This window comes from Notolepis coatsorum, assembly GCF_963971535.1.
Source record: "Notolepis coatsorum genome assembly, chromosome: 6".
In the NCBI taxonomy this organism is placed as follows: Eukaryota; Metazoa; Chordata; class Actinopteri; order Aulopiformes; family Paralepididae; genus Notolepis; species Notolepis coatsorum.
The window spans coordinates 172,925,627-172,950,062 of NC_140170.1; the positions used below are offsets into that span (position 1 = coordinate 172,925,627).

The 24,436-nt window shown below is 43.6% G+C and overlaps 1 protein-coding gene across 1 annotated transcript in view; it reads left to right on the forward strand.

Moving 5' to 3' along the window:
- Window positions 1–23,395, forward strand: part of LOC311229756 (protocadherin-1-like) — a gene marked incomplete at both ends in the record, with an annotated part of 32,618 nt that extends 9,223 nt beyond the window's left edge. The window contains 3 exons of the mRNA XM_084315831.1: window positions 2,688–3,510; window positions 6,514–8,145; window positions 23,273–23,395. Coding sequence (XP_084171957.1) covers window positions 2,688–3,510; window positions 6,514–8,145; window positions 23,273–23,395 — 2,578 coding nt within the window. The remainder of the gene's footprint in view (window positions 1–2,687; window positions 3,511–6,513; window positions 8,146–23,272) is intronic.
- Window positions 23,396–24,436: the final 1,041 nt, after the last annotated feature.

A 24,436-nucleotide genomic window follows, 5' to 3' on the forward strand; every position in this document is an offset into this window, starting at 1 on the left:
AACATTTGTGATGTCACAGTATGATGTCATAGTATGATGTCATAATCAAACATTCTAGAACATTTGTGTATCTATTCAACAATTCTCTCAGAAGATCTCATTGTGCATATTGAATCAGTACTGAACAGATAGACTAAACAACATAGATTGAAGTTTGCATTTCGCAACCAAGGTGCCTTGCCTACCGTTTTGCTGTGGAAAGGTGAGTCCACAACGGCTAGCTAGCTGTTCTACTTCAGGGGTTCCCAAACTTTTCAGGCCGCGACCCAAAAATAACGGGGTCAGAGAGCCGCGACCCCCACTATTATAGGAGGTAAAACATTTTTTTTTTATATATAAATGGAAATGTATGGTTGAAACATGCACACGTTCAAACGCACACACACTAATAAGCATTGGAGGCTTTTAACCAGGGCCGGACTGGGGAAATCATTCAGGCCAGGAAATATAGTGCAAAATATAGCCCCAGTCAGGCCACTTTTTAAGCACGGGGTCTGGGGGCTAGCATATGTATGATTAGCAACAACACTGATTTTGATGGATTTTCAGTTTTTTTGTAATGTCAGATTGAAAATAATACAATCTTTTATTCAACTTCAGCCCTGATCATAGCACCACATATTAATTTTATAATTCTAAACCTTTAAATGCCAGTGTGTGTGATGGCATATATTTGCAATATATCAAATGCAAAGTAGATTTTTCTGGGGGAGATTATTACAGCCTAGCATGTGTCAATGATTAGCAACAACAGTTTTTTGTAAGGGTCTCCACCAATCACATGCGGCTCCTTTTGTGTGTGTTATAGGTGGTTGCTATGGTGTTATAGCTGGTTGCTAGGGTGTTTCTAGGTGGTTGCTAGGGTGTTATAGGTGGTTGCTAGGGTGTTTCTAGGTGGTTGCTATGGTGTTTCTAGGTGGTTGCTAGGGTGTTATAGGTGGTTGCTAGGGTGTCTAATGTAAGTGGTATAGTTAAAGGGTTAACCCATTGTATAGAGGTCATGGCTAACATCCACCAATGAATGTAGAAGTCAGTACTGAGTTGATTGACACCTCCCTTAAGTGTCAAGCACATGCAGGTGTCAATCAACTCAGTACACCTGCAGGCCTTAATTGATTCAAATCCTGTGGTCAACATAGATAGACCAATGAAAGAGGATATCCCTGAGTACAATGGCACAACCCGCAAGTCTCTACGTCAAACGGTTCAAAAGATACACAAAGGGGGAGGAGCCAATTACCATGGGGGCGTGGTCAACATAGACCAATGAAAGAGGATATCCCTATTGAGTACAATGGCACAACCCTAACCTCGTTCCTAGTTTTATCTCCTCCGTGAGATAAAGACTGGTAAAGCACTACGGCCGAAAGTGTGAATTTCCGGTGTATGTACTTCCCCTGGAAGCTGCCAAACTTTTCCCGAATCCTGTCGGCAAACAAGCTAGAACGTCCCGGTCATGTAGTCAATTCTTCAGGCAAAGCCGTTGCAGTGGCTTAAACGAGGAAATATTGTGCACTTCACACGTTTCTATAATTGTTTTGTTGAAACCGGAAAGCCTGTAGCCGGTACTTCCTGTACTTCTGTTTTCACACTTTAGGAGGCATATCTTTACCAGCCTAGGCACAACCCGCAAGTCTCTACGACAAGCGTTTCAAAAGATACAAAAAGGGGGCGTGGCCTAATGATCAATGGTACTCCCCTGAAGGGGGAGGAGCCGAACCATGGGGGCGTGGTCAACATAGACCAATGAAAGGATATCCCTACTGATTATGATGTCATAATAGAACATTCTAGAACATTTGTTTATGTATTCAACAATTCTCTCAGAATATCTCATTGTGCATCTCGAAACAGGTCTTTTCAGTCCTGTTCAGACAGATAGACTTTTTTTTATGACGCAAGGGGCAAGCCAATGCTTGTAGTTGGCAAAGAATTTAAATTATGTTTTATGTGCATTGTATGCCTGTACCTGTGCCTTTCATCCAAAAATGAAATACAAATATTTTTTTTTTATCCACTTTTTCTCCCATTTTCTATATTTTTCTCCCATCCCAATTTCGTATCATCCAATTCAACCCTCCCCTGTCACGAACGCTGTTTCTTGCCTCCCACAAGCCGGCTGCAATGTGGACTAAGTCATACATAGCACAAGTCCCCTCCAGTACTTGAGGTAACAGCAGTCGCATCTTTTCACCTGCGCAGCTCGATCTCTCAGTGGCGAGGAGTACCGCGTGGGAGGCTCACGCTGCCCCCGACACTTCCTGATTCTACTGCGCAGGCGCACCAACCGACCTGTAGGAGTCGCTGTCCACAACGCCCGATCCCCACCCATCAGTTTCCCACCCCCTAATACGGCCAATGTGTATTAGTATGAACGACCAGCTAAACTGAAAGCAATGTGGAGCGCTGGCCGCTGGGCTCGAACAGGCAAGCCCAGCGTCTCCGTCATTCGTGGCGAGCGCCTTGCCCACTACGCCACGTAGCCGCCCTAAATGAAATACAAATATATAATTTTTTTTTTTATCTTTTTTAAGACCTCGCTGAATAGATATCCACTCCAAATTCCACGTCAACTTTCTTTAAAAGATTTCTTGGCAATGCCTCAACCTTTTTGTGGATGATGTATAGGGGGGCCCTGACTAATCGTGTTGTTGTTGTTTGTTTCTCTCTTGTTTCCTTTCTCCCAGACGGAGGCTGTGCCAGTCGGGTGGAGATATGAATCTGAGGTGGGAGATGAGGCTGGTACTGTCAGCTGTCCTGCTGGTGTTCTGTGGCGCCTCGCCGAATCACATCCTGTACCGGCTGAACGAGCAGCAGCCGTACAACACCCTCATCGGCAGCCTGGCGGCGGACGAGAACCTGACCGATTCCGGCCACCTGTACAAACTGGTGGTGGGCTCCCGTTACCTGCGGGTGGACCGTTACCTGCGGGTAGACGGCAAGACCGGAGACATCTACACCACCAAGATACCCATCGACCGCGAGAGACGGTGCCCCAATGTGTTCGAGGGCGAGTGTTTCCTGGAGTTCAAGGTGTCCATCACGGACATGAAGGGGATCAAGAGAGAGATTGAGGGCCGCATCGAGGTATTGGATGTCAATGACAACACGCCGCAGTTCTTCTCGGACACCCTCACCCTGTCGATCCCAGAGAACACACGCATCGGCGCTCTCTTCTCCATCCCCATGGCCCACGACAAGGACTCAGGCCTCAACGCGGTGGCCAACTACTTGCTGATCACCGGGTCGGACACGGACCAGCTCTTCAGCCTGCAGGGGGACGATTATATGGGCCTGAAGGTGCCGCAGCTCATCGTCATAGGCAACCTGGACCGCGAGCAGAAGGACTCTTATGACCTGTACATCGTCGTGGAGGACGGGGGCAACCCAATGCGGGCCAGCAGCGCTGTGCTCAGAGTCACCGTCACGGACCAGAACAACAAGTTCGAGAGGAGCCACTATGAGGCTGAGCTGTCGGAGAACAGCCCGACCGGGCACTCTGTCCTGCAGGTGAGATGCACTTGTACACACACACACACACACACACACACACACACACACACACACACACACACACACACACACACACACACACACACACACACACACACAAACACACACACACACACACACACACACACACACACACACACACACACACACACACACACACACACACACACACACACACACACACACACACACAGACAAACACACACCCAGACAAACACATACACACACACACACACAGACAAACACACACCCAGACAAACACGTACACAGACAAACACACACACATACACAGACAAACACGCACACAGACAAACACACACCCAGACACACACGTACAAACACACACACATACACAGACAGACAAACACACACGTACACACACACACACACACACGTACACACAAACACACACACACACACACACACACACACACAGACAAAACATACACACAGAGACACACACAAATGCTATCATAATGCAGAGAGAGGTAATATTGTCCTTTGTTTTACCACTTTGTGATCAAGGTATTTAAAACAGAAACATTTTAAACCATTGAATTACACACAGTATTATGTTTCTATACCACTAATTAGAAGGCGTTTAGACTGCAGCATGTGAGGGAGCTGGTAAACTAGCATGATAGTTCAAGAGCACTCAAGCCTCCCTCATAGCATGACAAGCAACCTTGTTTCATTAGGGGCCTCGTCTTCCCCCTGGGGCCTGGGCAATGATCCAGAACAATCGGGTTATGGTTAAAGAAACAAGTGAAGTCAAATCATAATCGCCACTGCCAATTGATTTCCCTTCTTTAAACACCAGATGTTACAGAACACAAGTTAATTATTGACAAGTTCCTAGAATTGCATATTGAGTTGCAGCATGTGAGCACAGCCGCCACTATGATTAGGCACAGCCATTGAGTTGGCTATTTTCCAGGGTCAATTTGAGGCAAGTGTCCAGGCATAAAATTGGTATAAATACTGTTAATCTCCTAGTCAACTATTAGTCGGCACAATCTAGTTATTTTCAATGGGTGTGTTGAGTATGCCCCCCCCCCCCCTCCTTCATAATCTTCCATGGGATGCAGCAGCAAACGAACAGTGGGAGTAAAAGTGGTCTAATTGAAGTCTTAAGCAGGTCAGGAGTGTCAATCAAGCATTTATGCTGCCTCAAAAGAGCCACTCTTCAAATGCACCCTACGTGAAATGATTTCTCTGGGTTTCCAGTGACAGATGTAATAGAATGAGTCACATATAGAGCAATAATACCAATAAGCTCCATGGATAATCTCCTGACGGAGTCAGATTCAGTCACACATGGTGCGGTGGAGGGTTAGCTGGCCCCTATTTGAGGAAGTGATATAGTGCCATGTGATATATCCCCCAAGGTGTGTATGAGGACAAGTGATGCCATAAAATCACATTGCCAAGGTGAGTACTTGGCACGTCTGATGGCACGTGTGACACACATTATTGCAATTGGACCAAGGTTGTACTCAACATCTCGGGAGAATCGCAAGTTAACATGTAGTCTAAGTGCTGCACTTACATGACCTAGTAATTTCTATGACCCCACTTTAACACCTGCTGACCTGAGCTCATAGTCGCCACACTTCTGAAAGTAGCAGTACTGGTCTACATCACATCCAATGTACTATATACACAAGACTTATGATCATAACTCTTACATTAAGATGCTTGATGAATTCAGGCCCTGGACATATGATTGTATCATATTGATTAGTTGATTGATTGATTGATTGATTGATTGATTGATTGATTGATTGATTGATTGATTGGTATTCTGAGAAGACATGGTTGATAGTGTGTAATTCATTATTTAATCAATGCATTTGTGTCCTCAGTATATGAAGATGAATCTTGGCACACTTCCTAAGGAGGGCCAAGCAAATTCATTGTCACCAGTGTCTGTCACTCCTCCATCCTCTTCTAAGGGCATTTTGATAATGAGAGGAACATTAACACAATCACTCATCTGCCCATTAGATGCCAATGACGCATTTGACAATCACAGGATGTTTATATGGACATGGGGGTGTGCACTTAGTTTTCATAAGCCATTATGTAATATGCAGAGCATGAACTAAAAAAGAAAAAGAAATATCAATAAAGCAAAGCTTTGTAGTAATTATATGTATCATATATAACATGAATGACATATTATTACATAGTAATGGCTAGGGCTGTACCGAATGTCATTTTTATTTTATTTTTTTAAACTTTGACCAGTCAGCTGGTTCTTTTCGCGTTTATCGCTTTTTCTGGTCAAGTATGACCGACAGAAACAGGTTGAATGGGGTATAGATGGGGGAAAAGACACTCTGAGAAAATACGGCGAACTCGTGTACCCCAGATCCGTGACGCGCACGGTTGTCCCCGACGCCGAAATAGCGTTCGAGGTACGCGGTGAGCTACTGGAGCTCCCCTCGAATGTCATTTTTTAACATTCGAAGCTTCTATTGAAGTATTCGAACGAAGCTTCGAATGTCTGTCGTCATATTTTATGACGTAATCCAAATATTTTTTTTTCTTTTTTATATCCTCAAAGAAAATCCTCAATTTGAATAAAGGGGTTAATCTGATTAAATGAGTTTTTTTTTTAAATTAAATCAACTTTCTTTAATGAATATAACTCATCAATTTTGTCAACATAAATAATCCAATAAGGGCATGGTTGGTACGAAAGCGCAGAGTGCCAAGCGAATGCTACATTATTTATGATAAATGTTTTATAAAAAAAATTATGACTAGTCATATACTATAATAGTATAATACTATAATATTAGTGTAGCCTAATCATTATCTGCAACTGTGAAGAAAAACCCCATTGGTTTAAACAGAATGAATAGACACATTCGGTACAGCCCTAGTAATGGTGTTACTACACGCAATTAAGAAAATGTGTATACAGCAAACAAGTTTGGACCTTGTTTTATTTGTCCTGCTAATTCAAAACGTCTCTACTTGTCTGTCCTGCAGGTTAGAGCCAATGACAATGACACAGGCACCAACTGTGAGTTTGACTACAGCTTTCACAGGGCATCTGAGACTGTTCAGAGACTCCTCCGCATCGATAACTCGACAGGCATAATCTACGTCAAGGGCCTGGTGGACCGTGAGAAGGAGAACTTGAAATTCCTCATATTCTCTGTGGTGGCCAACGGCTGTGGTCCCAAGAGCTCAAAGGTCACGGTGACCATCAAAATCAGGGACCAGAATGACAATGCACCAGCCATCGAGATTCGTGGATTTGGCCTCGTCATACACCAGGACGGCGTGGCCAACATTTCAGAGGACATGCCCATCGGGACTCGTGTGGCTATGGTTGAGGTGTCGGACCGCGATGAGGGCGAGAACGCTGTAGTCACCTGTGTGGTGGATGGCAACGTACCATTCCAGCTGCGACCCGCTAGCGAGTCGGCCAATGACCACCGCAAGAGGAAGTATTTCCTGCTGACCACCACTTTGCTGGACTATGAGCGTGTCAAGGATTACAGGATCGAGATTGTTGCCGTGGACTCTGGTAACCCAGCCCTGTCCAGCACAAATTCCCTCAAAGTCCAGGTGACAGACATGAATGACAACATTCCCATCTTTTCCCCGACAATGCTGGAGGTGGACTTTGCTGAGGGTAACCAACCAGGTGACAAGGTTCGTTACGTGGTGGCGATGGATGCGGACAGCGGCACCAATGCTGAGCTGACCTATAGCATTATTGAAGCCTCAGCTACCAAGCTTTTTGAAATCGACCCCAACACTGGTGAAGTGCGCGTGAAGAACCTGCTGGATCGGGAAGACACAGAGCGCTATGAGTTCCATGTGGCAGCTGCAGACAAGGGTGTTCCCAGCAAGACGGGCACTGCCACAGTGGTGATCAATGTTCTTGACCGTAACGACAATGACCCCAAGTTTATGTTGAGTGGCTACAGCTTCTCTGTCTCAGAGAACATGGCTCCGCTCAACCCTGTTGGCGTTGTTACAGTCACTGATGCCGATAAAGGTGAGAATGCCAGGGTAAGGCTCTATGTCGAGCCGGACAATGGCAAGTTTGTCATCCAGAATGGCACTGGCACCATCCTGTCCAGTATCTCCTTTGACCGGGAAAAGGAGAGCACCTACACCTTCCGCCTCAAGGCTGTGGATGCCGGGGACCCACCCAGGTCTTCCTACGTAGGGGTGACCATCAACGTCTTAGATGAGAACGACAATGCCCCCTATGTAACCAAGCCGTCCAATTCCACCTACAAATTCCTACCACCTGTTACTGCTCCAGAAACCCGTGTGGAAGTAGTGGAGGCAGAAGACATAGATGCAGGGCCCAACGCTGAGCTTGTGTACAGCATCACTGGCGGCAACCCACATGGACTGTTCCACATCTCGCCTACCAGTGGGGAGATCACACTGGCTCATGAGTTCACCCGCAAACACAATGGCCTGCACCGCCTGGTTGTGAAGGTCACTGACAAGGGCAAACCCCCTCGCCACACCACCGCCCTGGTCCATATTTTTGTCAATGATACCATTGGCAACGTCAACCTCATAGAGTCCCTAGTAGGACACAGCCTTTACACTCCCCTGACAACAGACATTGCCGGCGACCCTAACTATGGGGTCCTACCAGGGTTCGAATTATCACCTGAGAGCTATTGGGGCCCCCTGAATTATTTTTTTTACAATTTTTTTTCTGAAATTATGGCTGATTTCGAAGTCATATTTAGAGGAATATCTCATTAGGATTAGTCTAATACTAAGTAATAATGACATCACACAACAGTCTAATCATTAGACTATTGTGTGATGTCATTATTCAGTCTCATTCTTAACCATCAATATTTGTTCATTTTCTTACTCACCTCTGATATATAATGCCATATTTACTTATTTGCATTTTGCATCTGATAAAATACAACAATTTAATTTGAAACATTTGACAATTTATGAACTTGAATGAACATTTATTTGTCTCTGCACTTATAAATCAAAAACTAACAAAATAATCGAATGGAAAATAAATAGTTGTATGGCACAACAGCAGCATTTATCAGGATACAGTAAGTAACATTATCATCTGATAATAAAATTAACATAAAATAAATACTTGTATAAATCTAAATAAATAATGTTTTTTTTCATCTCTGTGGCAATGTGCTCTATGATCTGTGCACAAGAATGATCGGATCGGTGAGCTGGCCCGACTGTCGCACCGTTCAACTCATTAAGTGTCATAAGGGGGTTCAATTTGGTATACGGCAACCTTTCTTTAGCGACAGTATATGCTGCCCTGAATGAACTGGCTGTCTCCTTGAGCAAGGCAGATGTGATTTCGCTCACTTTTTTTGGAAGCACTTCCTTCTGGTTTTGACTTTCTATTTCTATAGCTTGCTTATGAGCAATGCTATCACTGTGCAAGTATATTTTCTTCCTCAACTTCTTGCTCTGAGAGCTAGTCACAGTCCCATTCATCCACTGCTCTGCCAAATGGGCTCCAAATGATTTATTTAACAATGTCTTGGCGCATCCCTCCTTGGCAAATAACCAGCTACTGTATATTTATTTTTCCAAAGGTTCCACTGACTCGGACCCCAGCATTGTGGTGGTTGAGTAGCAGCACAGTCCAGGTCTAGTGGTGGAGACTCGGGTCTGGCAGTGGCAACCGGCGCGGTAACAATAATAGGCGCACTGCGCACAGGAGCAGCAGAGCTAACACTAGTACTAGCACTAGCAGTGTCAACTTCAGTGACAGTAGCGCTGCTAGCTGCTGCACTAACAGCGTCAGTCTTTGGCCTTTTTATAAAACCAAAGCTGTCCAGCTTTATACAGCCTTGCGGCGGGTCGAGCCTTTTTTTTGGCGGCATGTGGCGTACTGTTTAGTGTTTATGTGTTTCAGTTGCAGGACACGGACCAGCAGATTTCTGTTTACAGCAGCTGCTTGCTGCTTCTTCTTCACTAGGTTGGAGTAGCGTTAAACTTATGGGCGACGCTCATGGGCGACGCATAGCGTCTTGGAGGTGAAATGAAGCCTATTCCACAACATTAATTACTCTGTTATTTTAAAAACTGAAAAGAAAAATATGATCTATTAACAATTTATTTAGGTAACATAAATAATACTAATTCGTACATAAAAAAAAAAAAAAAAAATTATATAATTTTTTTGAGAGACCCCCACAGGGGGTCTTGACTATGGGGGCTCAGACTCTAGCTATGGGGGCTGAGCCCCTTTTGGTCCCCTCATAATTCGAACACTGGGTCCTACTAATCACCCCAAAGTACCAGAAAATACCAGAAAATACCAGAAACTACCCCAAAATACCCCAAAGTATACCCCAAAATACCAGAAACTACCCCAAAATACCAGAAAATACCAGAAAATACCAGAAAATACCCCAAAATACCCCAAAGTATACCCCAAAATACCAGAAAATACCAGAAACTACCCCAAAATACCCCAAAGTATACCCCAAAATACCAGAAACTACCCCAAAATACCCCAAAGTATACCCCAAAATACCAGAAAATACCCCCAAAATACCCCAAAGTATACCCCAGAGTCATGGGCACCCTGGACCGCGAGCGGAAGGACTCTTATGACCTGTACATCGGCGTGGAGGACGGGGGGAACCCACTGCTGGCCAGCAGCGCTGTGCTCAGAGTCACCGTCACGGACCAGAACAACAAGTTCGAGAGGAGCCACTATGAGGCTGAGCTGTCGGAGAACAGCCCGACCGGGCACTCTGTCCTGCAGGTGAGATGCACGTGTACACACACACACACACACACACACACACACACACACACACACACACACACACACACACACACACACACACACACACACACACACACACACACACACACACACACACACACACACCCAGACAAACACACACACAAACACACACACACACACACACACACACACACACACACACACACACACACACACACACACACACACACACACACACACACACACACACACACACAGACAAACACACACCCAGACAAACACGTACACAGACAAACACACACACATACACAGACAAACACGCACACAGACAAACACACACCCAGACACACACACGTACAAACACACACACAGACAAACAAACACACACACACACAGACAAACACACACGCGTACACAGACAAACACACACGTACACACACACACACACACGTACACACAAACACACACACACACACACACAGACAAAACACACACACAGAGACACACACAAATGCTATCATAATGCAGAGAGAGGTAATATTGTCCTTTGTTTTACCACTTTGTGATCAAGGTATTTAAAACAGAAACATTTTAAACCATTGAATTACACACAGTATTATGTTTCTATACCACTAATTAGAAGGCGTTTAGACTGCAGCATGTGAGGGAGCTGGTAAACTAGCATGATAGTTCAAGAGCACTCAAGCCTCCCTCATAGCATGACAAGCAACCTTGTTTCATTAGGGGCCTCGTCTTCCCCCTGGGGCCTGGGCAATGATCCAGAACAATGGGGTTATGGTTAAAGAAACAAGTGAAGTCAAATCATAATCGCCACTGCCAATTGATTTCCCTTCTTTAAACACCAGATGTTACAGAACACAAGTTAATTATTGGCAAGTTCCTAGAATTGCATATTGAGTTGCAGCATGTGAGCACAGCCGCCACTATGATTAGGCACAGCCATTGAGTTGGCTATTTTCCAGGGTCAATTTGAGGCAAGTGTCCAGGCATAAAATTGGTATAAATACTGTTAATCTCCTAGTCAACTATTAGTCGGCACAATCTAGTTATTTTCAATGGGTGTGTTGAGTATGCCCCCCCCCCCCCCTCCTTCATAATCTTCCATGGGATGCAGCAGCAAACGAACAGTGGGAGTAAAAGTGGTCTAATTGAAGTCTTAAGCAGGTCAGGAGTGTCAATCAAGCATTTATGCTGCCTCAAAAGAGCCACTCTTCAAATGCACCCTACGTGAAATGATTTCTCTGGGTTTCCAGTGACAGATGTAATAGAATGAGTCACATATAGAGCAATAATACCAATAAGCTCCATGGATAATCTCCTGACGGAGTCAGATTCAGTCACACATGGTGCGGTGGAGGGTTAGCTGGCCCCTATTTGAGGAAGTGATATAGTGCCATGTGATATATCCCCCAAGGTGTGTATGAGGACAAGTGATGCCATAAAATCACATTGCCAAGGTGAGTACTTGGCACGTCTGATGGCACGTGTGACACACATTATTGCAATTGGACCAAGGTTGTACTCAACATCTCGGGAGAATCGCAAGTTAACATGTAGTCTAAGTGCTGCACTTACATGACCTAGTAATTTCTATGACCCCACTTTAACACCTGCTGACCTGAGCTCATAGTCGCCACACTTCTGAAAGTAGCAGTACTGGTCTACATCACATCCAATGTACTATATACACAAGACTTATGATCATAACTCTTACATTAAGATGCTTGATGAATTCAGGCCCTGGACATATGATTGTATCATATTGATTAGTTGATTGATTGATTGATTGATTGGTATTCTGAGAAGACATGGTTGATAGTGTGTAATTAATTATTTAATCAATGCATTTGTGTCCTCAGTATATGAAGATGAATCTTGGCACACTTCCTAAGGAGGGCCAAGCAAATTGATTGTCACCAGTGTCTGTCACTCCTCCATCCTCTTCTAAGGGCATTTTGATAATGAGAGGAACATTAACACAATCACTCATCTGCCCATTAGATGCCAATGACGCATTTGACAATCACAGGATGTTTATATGGACATGGGGGTCTTGCACTTAGTTTTCATAAGCCATTATGTAATATGCAGAGCATGAACTAAAAAAGAAAAAGAAATATCAATAAAGCAAAGCTTTGTAGTAATTATATGTATCATATATAACATGAATGACATATTATTACATAGTAATGGGTAGGGCTGTACCGAATGTCATTTTTTAACATTCGAAGCTTCTATTGAAGTATTCGAACGAAGCTTCGAATGTCTGTCGTCATATTTTATGACGTAATCCAAATATTTTTTTTCTTTTTTATATCCTCAAAAAAAATCCTCAATTTGAATAAAGGGATTAATCTGATTAAATTAGTATTTTTTTTTTATTAAATCAACTTTCTTTAATGAATATAACTCATCAATTTTGTCAACATAAATAATCCAATAAGGGCATGGTTGGTACGAAAGCGCCGAGTGCCAAGCGGATGCTACATTATTTATGATAAATGTTTTATAATAAAATGTATGACTAGTCATATACTATAATAGTATAATACTATAATATTAGTGTAGCCTAATCATTATCTGCAACTGTGAAGAAAAACCCCATTGGTTTAAACAGAATGAATAGACACATTCGGTACAGCCCTAGTAATGGTGTTACTACACGCAATTAAGAAAATGTGTGTATACAGCAAACAAGCTTGGACCTTGTTTTATTTGTCCTGCTAATTCAAAACGTCTCCACTTGTCTGTCCTGCAGGTTAGAGCCAATGACAATGACACAGGCACCAACTGTGAGTTTGACTACAGCCTTCACGCGCCATCTGAGACTGTTCAGAGACTCCTCCGCATCGATAACTCGACAGGCATAATCTACGTCAAGGGCCTGGTGGACCGTGAGAAGGAGAACTTGAAATTCCTCATATTCTCTGTGGTGGCCAAAGGCTGTGGTCCCAAGAGCTCAAAGGTCACAGTGACCATCAAAATCAGGGACCAGAATGACAATGCACCAGCCATCGAGATTCATGGATTTGGCCTCGTCATACACCAGGACGGCGTGGCCAACATTTCAGAGGACATGCCCATCGGGACTCCTGTGGCTATGGTTGAGGTGTCGGACCGCGATGAGGGCGAGAACGCTGTAGTCACCTGTGGTGGCTGGCAACGTACCATTCCAGCTGCGACCCGTTAGCGAGTCGACCAATGACCACCGCAAGAGGAAGTATTTCCTGCAGACCACCACTTTGCTGGACTATGAGCGCGTCAAGGATTACAAGATCGAGATTGTTGCCGTGGACTCTGGTAACCCAGCCCTGTCCAGCACAAATTCCCTCAAAGTCCAGGTGACAGACATGAATGACAACATTCCCATCTTTTCCCCGACAATGCTGGAGGTGGACTTTGCTGAGGGTAACCAACCAGGTGACAAAATTCGTTACGTGGTGGCGATGGATGCGGACAGCGGCACCAATGCTGAGCTGACCTATAGCATTATTGAAGCCTCAGCTACCAAGCTTTTTGAAATCGACCCCAACACTGGTGAAGTGCGCGTGAAGAACCTGCTGGATCGGGAAGACACAGAGCGCTATGAGTTCCATGTGGCAGCTGCAGACAAGGGTGTTCCCAGCAAGACGGGCACTGCCACAGTGGTGATCAATGTTCTTGACCGTAACGACAATGACCCCAAGTTTATGTTGAGTGGCTACAGCTTCTCTGTCTCAGAGAACATGGCTCCGCTCAACCCTGTTGGCGTTGTTACAGTCACTGATGCCGATAAAGGTGAGAATGCCAGGGTAAGGCTCTATGTCGAGCCGGACAATGGCAAGTTTGTCATCCAGAATGGCACTGGCACCATCCTGTCCAGTATCTCCTTTGACCGGGAAAAGGAGAGCACCTACACCTTCCGCCTCAAGGCTGTGGATGCCGGGGACCCACCCAGGTCTTCCTACGTAGGGGTGACCATCAACGTCTTGGATGAGAACGACAATGCCCCCTACGTAACCAAGCCGTCCAATTCCACCTACAAATTCCTACCACCTGTTACTGCTCTAGAAACCTGTGTGGAAGTAGTGGAGGCAGAAGACATAGATGCAGGGCCCAACGCTGAGCTTGTGTACAGCATCACTGGCGGCAACCCACATGGACTGTTCCACATCTCGCCTACCAGTGGGGAGATCACACTGGCTCATGAGTTCACCCGCAAACACAATGGCTTGCACCGCCTGGTTGTGAAGGTCACTGACAAGGGCAAACCCCCTCGCCACACCACCGCCCTGGTCCATATTTTTGTCAATGATACCATTGGCAACGTCAACCTCATAGAGTCCCTAGTAGGACACAGCCTTTACACTCCCCTGACAACAGACATTGCCGGCGACTCTAACTATGGGGTCCTACTAATCACCCCAAAGTACCAGAAAATACCAGAAAATACCAGAAACTACCCCAAAATACCCCAAAGTATACCCCAAAATACCAGAAACTACCCCAAAATACCCCAAAATACCAGAAAATACCAGAAAATACCCCAAAATACCCCAAAGTATACCCCAAAATACCAGAAAATACCAGAAACTACCCCAAAATACCCCAAAGTATACCCCAAAATACCAGAAACTACCCCAAAATACCCCCAAAATACCAGAAAATACCAGAAACTACCCCCAAATACCCCAAAGTATACCCCAAAATACCAGAAAATACCCCAAAATACCCCAAAGTATACCCCAAAATACCAGAAACTACCCCAAAATACCAGTAAATACCCCAAAGTATACCCCAAAATACCAGAAACTACCCCAAAATACCAGAAACTACCCCAAAATACCCCAAAGTATACCCCAAAATACCAGAAAATACCAGAAACTACCCCAAAATACCCCAAAGTATACCCCAAAATACCAGAAACTACCCCAAAATACCCCAAAATACCAGAAAATACCAGAAACTACCCCAAAATACCCCAAAGTATACCCCAAAATACCAGAAACTATCCCAAAATACCAGAACATACCAGTAAATACCAGAAAATACCCCAAAATACCCCAAAGTATACCCCAAAATACCAGAAAATACCAGAAACTACCCCAAAATAACCCAAAGTATACCCCAAAATACCAGAAACTACCCCAAAATACCCCAAAATACCAGAAAATACCAGAAAATACCAGAAACTACCCCAAAATACCCCAAAGTATACCCCAAAATACCAGAAAATACCCCAAATACCCAAAAGTATACCCCAAAATACCAGAAACTACCCCAAAATACCAGAAACTACCCCAAAATACCAGAAAATACCCCAAAATACCCCAAAGTATACCCCAAAATACCAGAAACTACCCCAAAATACCCCAAAGTATACCCCAAAATACCAGAAAATACCAGAAACTACCCCAAAATACCAGAAAATACCAGAAACTACCCCAAAATACCCCAAAGTATACCCCAAAATACCAGAAAATACCAGAAAATACCCCAAAATACCCCAAAGTATACCCCAAAATACCAGAAACTACCCCAAAATACCGGAAAATACCCCAAAATACCAGAAACTACCCCAAAATACCAGAAAATACCCCAAAGTATACCCCAAAATACCAGAAACTACCTGAAAATACCAGAAACTACCCCAAAGTATACCCCAAAATACCAGAAAATTTCTAGGAAGGGAAAACCACCTTGTGTCATCCTTTACTTTGATGAACAATTAGAAGATGTTAGAAGATTTAGTTGTGGGCAGGATGCTACATCTGTTTTAGGAGTGGATCGCACATTTAATTTGGGGGCTTGCTTCTTAACAGTGACTGTGTTCAAAAACCCAAAACTTTTTAAGAAAGAGACTGGAGAGCCACCATTATTCATTGGGCCACTGTATTTGCACTGGGACGGCAGCTTTGAGACTTACCATGATTTCTTTGCCCATTTGAAATCAAAGTTGTCGGTGGCATATTTAGCAACAGAAATAAATATCAGTGAGGACATAGTTATTGGATCCGATCAGGAACGGGCAATTTTAAAGGCCATAGAGTCTTTGTTTCCTGAAGCGAGTCATATTTTGTGTTCAAAACATATTCGGGATAATGTGAAACATTATCTAACACATAAAGTGGGAATGGATGCAAAAAAGAGAGCAGTACTTGAGAATAAGCTGTTCCATAATGCTAATTCTCTTACCTACTGTAAAAACGAGTATGACTTTTGTGAAAATGTACTTGAACTTGAAACATATATAGAATCAAATTGCCCAGAGTTCACTACATATTTCTCTAAGTTAATACCTACATTGAAAAAGAAAATAATGGAGACAAAGTACAGAAAGAAATGGATTCCTGATAATTGGACAAATAATAATTGTGAAGCAATGAATCATGTAATTAAGCTGGCTACTAATTGGAAACCACAAAAGTTACCAGATCTGATATTAAAACTCCAACAAATTTCTCAACTTCAAAATATAGATGTGCGCGGATGCCTTCATGGCCAAGGTAATTGTAACTGAGGGGTTACAAAACCCTGACTGTATTAAAGATTGTGATAGATTAAACCACTGCTAGTTATGTACTTTAATTACTGGCCAGACAGTACATCAAATATAGATGGTGAACACCCACAAGAACACGGCATTGACAAAGAAATAGTATTTGAGGGTATTTTATTATTATGCAACATTAGGTTACAGAATGAGAATTAGGGTCGCGCTTGTATGGCGAAGAATATGCGTAAAGTCAGTCAATAGCATGAGTCACTAAGAATAGCAGGAATCCTACGATGGGTCTAAGTTGACACCACCTGTCGTACAATAGCAACTATATAAGGCAACGCTGATGCCGCCTGGAGACAATGGGTTCCCTCCGGGGGTGTAAGGCCTGGAGGGTAGAGGAATGTTCGGATACTCCGTCTGATTCAATGAAGAATAAAGAGACTCCAGGTACAGGAGTCGGTCCTTGTAAATCCCACGATCAGCAGCAAAGCAATAGTTGTAATCCAAATGCTCGATAACACTGATGACAGCTAGCCAGCCTCCGTCCACGAGGCCAGCCCGAGTTGTAATCCTCACGAGGTTGAATCCCAAACGATAGTGGAAATCAACGATGCTCTTCTCCGGGTAACACGTTCCAAATCAATATAATCCAACCAGTAATGGTTCTGCAATCACCGACGTTGGTTCTCCTGTGCACATGTCCAACGGTTCTCCGACTAGGACTCCTCGGGTGTGGGCAACGTATTTAGGCCACACACCCTGGCTAAGTACACTAGCTAAAAACACGACGAACCGCTGGGTAATGCTACACATGAACGAACTGTGGCCGCACGATATACAATAAATGAACGACTATTTACTTCACATTAGATTAGGTCGAACTTGACGTTACTACATTAAACTCTGACACTTTACTATTCTATTCGCACATATTCTCAACGCACGAGTTGCTCACTTCACCACGATGAACTACGTTGGCTTGTTTAGATGGACAAGCAGGTGCTCGGGGTAAGGTGGGGTAAGGTGGGGTAAGGTACTGCTGCGCGCATCTTGCGCTGTATATATACTTAAGTGACGATCTAGTCCCAAACCGCAGTCTTTGTCTGGTATCAATACGCTGTCTCCGGGCATGTTCTGACATGCCTGAACTTGTCTTTGAACCTGGCATTGGGGCAGGGCTGTACGCTAAGCTTTTTCACTAGGGGCACACTTGCCCCTAAATGAGAAATTTAGGGGCAAAAAATATTTTTTAGGGGCAAATTTTTTAATAACAATTTTACCATTATTAAAAAAAATATGTTCCTCCTGCCTCATTACTGTGGTCCTTTTATTTAACATTTAAGTGCGTTTGTTTTCAGGTTTGTATCTTTTATAATGAACCAACTGAGAGTGTGTAAATGACTAATAGAACAAAAACAACAAACTGTGTGTGTGTGTGTGCGCGCGCTTGTGTAGTGCTCCTTGAATGAGATCACAACACACACACACCATTAATCAGGAGGAGAAGAAACTCTGCATACATTTGTTTCACAATGAAAAGTGCTTTAGAAATCAAATGAATTATTATTATTGTAAATAACCTCATGAAAGGTTTATTATTTGTATGGGTAATTACCTGCTTCATATTTGTGATGTTACTGGTTTCAGTGTGTGCCTAAAGTGATCAATGTGTTGGGCCGTTTATAGAGATCTATGCCAATTAATGTTTATGTATATCCGGGACTTTTTTTATATAAGAATTGAGAGGTATTTGTATATATGACCTTTATTTTGAAAACTGTTGCAACGCAACCTTATTTACATTTGCGCTTTTGACAGTGAAATGTTCAGTCCAACTTAGCTCGAAGGAAAGACTAATAAAAAAGGTTTAATTGACTCGTATGAGGCTCTTACGGTAGGACTTTGATTGTTTATAGAAGTGGAATGTAATACTATGCAAAACGAGAAATAAACAGTGATTTTACCAGCAGTCATTTCATTTCATATACGGGGAACCGACAATTATTAGTATTATATTATTTGCATATCGTCTCATTATTAGATAGATAGGTTGATACTTTATTGATCCGCGGTGTCAATTTAAGTAGACAGTATTTCACGTCCTAATAGTGGGGTACTCACGTAATGCATGGCTGATCCTGAACGTTAGAAGTTTCCGTGTCCCCGTCAATCAATCATCACATCATCACGTCAATCATCATCATCTTATCATCTCTCCACATCGGACGTGGTTGTCATAAGATGGACTGATATCCACTCCGTCTTTTTTGCGTCTTAAATGTATTGAAATGAGGTGCTTCTTTGGCGATGCAATAGCTCATATTGAAAGGAAGAGAGCCCACATTCAGTTTCGTTTCGCTAGGAATTATGGGATTTGGTGTTGGATGTATAGACTACGCAGACAGGGACATGGTCTTTAATCGCACGATAGACTACAAGTTCCAAGTATATAGCGTGACCCAGATTCACTCCGCGCAAATCTTTTTTTTCACTCAGGCTATGGGTGATCGCAGTAAGTTCATTCATTGCCGACAGATTCTTTCATAGCACCACGACATTGTGTCGCACTGACAGCTCGCGTGAGTGGCGTCATCACACGCCTTGGATAATTTAGGAGTGTAATGCGAATGCAAGGCTTGAAAGCACTACTCGCAAGCCCGCCCCCAGATAATATTTACCAATCGCAACGGCCAATTAAAGGGGCAATTCGCGATCATATCGCAGTGTACAGGCCTGCATTGGGGGCCTGCGAGGTGGCGCCTAGGGGCGCTGTCCAATAAGGAGAGCGAATATTACTCTGGTTTGAACGCAGGTAAAGGGATATTCCGTGTATATATAAATAATATACAAAGTATATCAAACAATAAAGGTAGATTCTCAGTTTAATCTGGCCCTTCACAACAGTAATTATACTTTAAAGCCAGAATCTAAAAGATATGAGGTCCCCAATGTCATATGGGACACTATAACTAAAGATGAGCAGAATGAGCTATATTTAAAGTTCTTGAAAGTTAAGATGGTACCTAAGGCTAAAACAATAGAATCAAATGATGGTCAGTTGAGCATTCCAGTGGTACCCCAGCTAGCCAAAAAGCCTGGCCAAAAAAGAATGGCAAAAAATGAGCGAACAACTTCAAAAAGAAGAAAAGTGAAGACAAGTCAAGTCAAGTCAAGAGTTTTAATTGTCACGGCATACAGGTATACAATGAAATGTGGGTGGTCTAGCCCGCAACGATGTGCAATACAGTGGTACATATAATAGAATCAAAGAAGAAAACAACATTGTGCAGTAACAGGTAACAGGTAACATGGAGTGACATCTCGGTATCTGTACATAGTTATTTACAGAGCATATGGGACATGTTAGTTAGCTTTGGTAGTGCAATACACTGTTCCTGTTATTCTAATTTAAAGTGTCCTTTCCTTTGGCCATAAGTGTGCGTGTGTGCGACATGAGTGTGTGCCCGCTCATGTTAAAGTGTTAAGTGGCTGCTCGTGTGTGAGCGTGCACAGTGTGCGTGTCGTGTGTGTGTTCATGTGTGCTTGTGTGTGGACAGTTCAATGTTCTGAGCACTCAATGTTCATTGTTCATGGCTCTGATGGCCTGGGGGAAGAAGCTGAGCCTAAGCCGCTCTGTCCTAGTAGCTGGGGTTCGCAGGCGTCTGCCTGACCTCAGCAGCTGAAACAGGCTGTTATTGGGGTGGTGAGGGTCTTTCATTATCCTGCAGGCTCTGGATTTGCACCTCTTGTTGTATAGAACCTGCAGGGGGGGTAGTGCAATACCCGTGGTACGCTCGGCTGAGCGCACCACTCTCTGTAGGGCCTTCTTGTCCTGTGCCGTGCTGTTTCCATACCAGGCAGTGATGTTTCCGGTCAGGATGCTCTCTACAGCTCCTGAGTAGAAGGACTGGAGTATCTTTCCTGATACTCTGAACTTCCTTAACTGTCTCAGGTGGTAGAGACGCTGTTTCGCCTTCTTTACTACTGTGTCTATGTGTGTTGACCATGTCAGGTCCTCTGAGATGTGGACCCCCAGGTACTTGAAGCTGCTCACCCTGTCCACGGTAGCCCCGTTAATCATCAGTGGTGTGTGCGTCTCCTGCTGTCCTCTCCTATAATCCACGATCAGCTCCTTGGTTTTACCAATGTTCAGGAGCAGGCTGTTGTTTCAAGTTCAAGTTCAAGTTCAAGTTTCTTTAATAGTTGTCATACAGAAGTACAGAATACTTTCATACAAAATGTTGTCCTGGCACCAGCGTTCCAGTACCTCAACCTCCTCCCGGTAGGCCTTCTCGTCGTTGTCCGAGATCAGCCCCACCACCACCGTGTCATCTGCGAACTTCACTATGGAGTTGGAGCTGAACTTGGCCACACAGTCGTGTGTGTAGAGTGAGTACAGCAGGGGGCTCAGAACACAGCCCTGGGGGGACCCGATGCTCAGGGTGATGGTGTTGGAGGTCTGACCCCCCACCCTGACCGCCTGGGGTCTTTCGCTCAGAAAGTCCAGTACCCAGGCGCTCAGGGCGGAGCTCAGACCTAGCTCGATCAGCTTGTCCACCAGTCTGGTGGGGACTATGGTGTTGAACGCTGAGCTGTAGTCAATGAACAACAGTCTCACATAGCCCCCCTTCTGACGGTCAAGGTGCGAGAGGGTGCTGTGCAGTACCTGGGAGACCGCGTCGTCGGTGGACCTGTTTGTCCTGTATGCAAATTGCATAGGGTCCATATCACTGGGGAGGGAGGCACAAATGTGGTCCTTGACCAGCCTCTCGAAACATTTCATGACCACAGAGGTGAGTGCCACCGGTCTGTAGTCATTTGGGCATGTTGGGGAGGGTTTCTTCGGCACAGGGATGATGGTAGACATCTTGAAGTATGCATAAGTATGTTCACTTCATGCATGCTCATAAGAGATTTGATTTCGTTTTTTATATTTTTTTTATATGTGTTTTTTTTTTTAGATGACACGGAATTTTTTATTTATTTTGTATTTAACCAGGAAGTCCCATTGAGATACAAGATCTCTTTTGCAAGGGAGACCTGGCCAAGATGACAGCAATAACATTTGCAATATATCAGACAGCAATGTTTTTGTGTTTACATGTATTGTATATTGTATATATGCACTTTTATTATGTTCTTGTGTGATGTATACAATATACAATACATGTAAACACAAAAACACAAAACAGAATAGTCTACATAATAGTAAAGGTGTATGACAGTAAAATACAGGGTAATACAGTAATTTAGCAGTTTTGCAGTTGGGACCCGACTACAGAAAGCAGCGAAATTCTTTTTGTAGGAAGTTATGTAATACAGATTTAAATTTGTTGAGAGAGACCAGGGTATCTAAGTGGATATGGTCTTGTAGCCCATTCCATGACCAAGGTGTGAAGCTTGAAAAAGCTGTTCTTCCTACTGTAGTTCAGTGTGTATTCTAGTTTTTTAAGTAGCCATCTTGTGGACCTGAATGTAATGTAATGACACAGTTAGAATGTCCTGTTATGTTGTCATGTATAGCCTATAGTTGTCTCTTTTCTTCCGTCCTTACTGGAATTTGTTAAAAAATTTTATACTGTTCTGTTATTATTGTTGTTGTTTTGTTATTGTTGAACATTTAAAATAAAATTGATAAAAAAAATGTATACTGTTTGTTCAGTGTTCAATACAGATGTTATTACATTTGGAGATTATAATATATTAAAATAAAAATTTGTTTTGAAAATATGTGGTACTTTGGGAATGGGAAATGGACTCCACATATATAGCACTTTCCTACCTGCACAAATAGCTTTATAATTGCCTCTCCTTCACCAATTCACACATGCACTCACAGAGCAATGGCAGCCAGATGCCATGCAAGGTGCTAGCCTGCTTATTGGAGTAATTTGGGGTTCAGTGTCTTGAAGGACACTTCGGCATGTGAACAGAAGGAGCTGGGATTCAAACCACTGACCAAACCATTGACCATATGATCATTAGTTGACCTGCTCTACCTCTGAGCCAGTATTTTGTGGTACATTGAGGTATACTTTGGGGAACTTTGAGGTTCTTTGGGGTATTTCGTGATACTTTGGTATTTTAGGGTATACTTTGTGGTATACTTTGGGGTATTTTGGGGTATTTTCTGGTATTTTCTGGTACTTTGGGGTATACTTTGGGGTATTTTAGGGTAGTTTCTGGTATTTTCTGGTATTTTATGGTATTCTGTGGTATTTTGGGGTAGTTTCTGGTATTTTGGGGTATACTTTGGGGTATTTTGGGGTAGTTTCTGGTATTTTCTGGTAGTTTCTGGTATTTTGGGGTAGTTTCTGGTATTTTGGGGTATACTTTGGGGTATTTTCTGGTATTTTCTGGTATACTTTGGGGTATACTTTGGGGTATTTTCTGGTATTTTGGGGTATTTTGGGGTAGTTTCTGGTATTTTGGGGTATACTTTGGGGTATTTTGGGGTAGTTTCTGGTATTTTCTGGTATTTTCTGGTACTTTGGGGTGATTAGTAGGACCCTAACTATGCCCTGGCCCAGGGCAGCAACATCCTGTACGGCAGCTTGGCAGGCATCGCTGGGGTCATCCTGGTCATTGTGGCCGTAGTGGTGATCAGATATTCACATTTAGTCATTTAGCTGACGCTTTTATCCAAAGCGACTTACAGGTTCTGTACGACAAGTCATCAGGAAGGGTACAACTCTATCAGCTGAGTAACAATGTTCATCAAAGTGTTGCGTGTTACAGTGTAGGTTAGTTTATTAGGTGCATGACAGTAAGGTTAGTTAGGGTTAGTTTTTGTTTTTGTTTTTTGTTTTTATTATTTCAGATAATGGTTGAAGAAGTGCGTCTTTAGTCGACGGCGAAAGATTGGACGGGATTCGGCTGTCCTAACTGGGGTGGGTAGTTCATTCCACCATTGTGGGGCAAGGACTGAGAATAGGCGGCTTCTCTTTGATGACCCTCCCGGAGCTTGGATAGGAGTAGGTCTGAGGCGGCCAGAAGATGCAGAGCGTAGGGGTCTTGAGGGTGTGTAGTTAGAGACCATTGACCGGAGGTAGGCAGGAGCGGTTCCCTTTGCCGCACGGTATGCTAGGTCGAGGGCCTTGAAGCGGATACGTGCAGCAATGCGGAGCCAGTGCAGGTCCCTAAGAAGTAGTGTTGTCAAAAATATCGAAGTATCGATACATATCGATACTGAATATTTAAAACGGCTTCGATACTCATTTCCCGAAGTACCGATACTTTCTGCAGTATCGGTACCAGCTGACGAGTGTTCTACCGCAAGTTGTTGACGCGCTGTTCAGAGCGCTCAGCGCGCTTGCCCCCCGGCTCCTCCGAGTCCAGCCCTCCCCCTCACAGAGTCACAGAAAGCCGTCTTCTTCAGTTAGTAAACAAACATTTTAGCTGAAGATGGTAAATGCAGAGCCTCCGCAACTTGTGCTTGTGGATAAAGAAAACAGCAGAAGTGCTGTTTGGAGGTACTTCGGGTTTCAAGTAAACAACGAAGGACAAGCTACAAATGCCCCAATGCTATTTGCAAGCGGTGTTAGAGCAGTGCCAGCGCCGATCTCCATAAAGAAATGAAAGAGGTTCGTGACAGCTGCTCTTTCAACGTCACTGTGACTGAAGCATTAAACCATTAACTCTAGTTTAATACATGATACGTTGTCTACTGA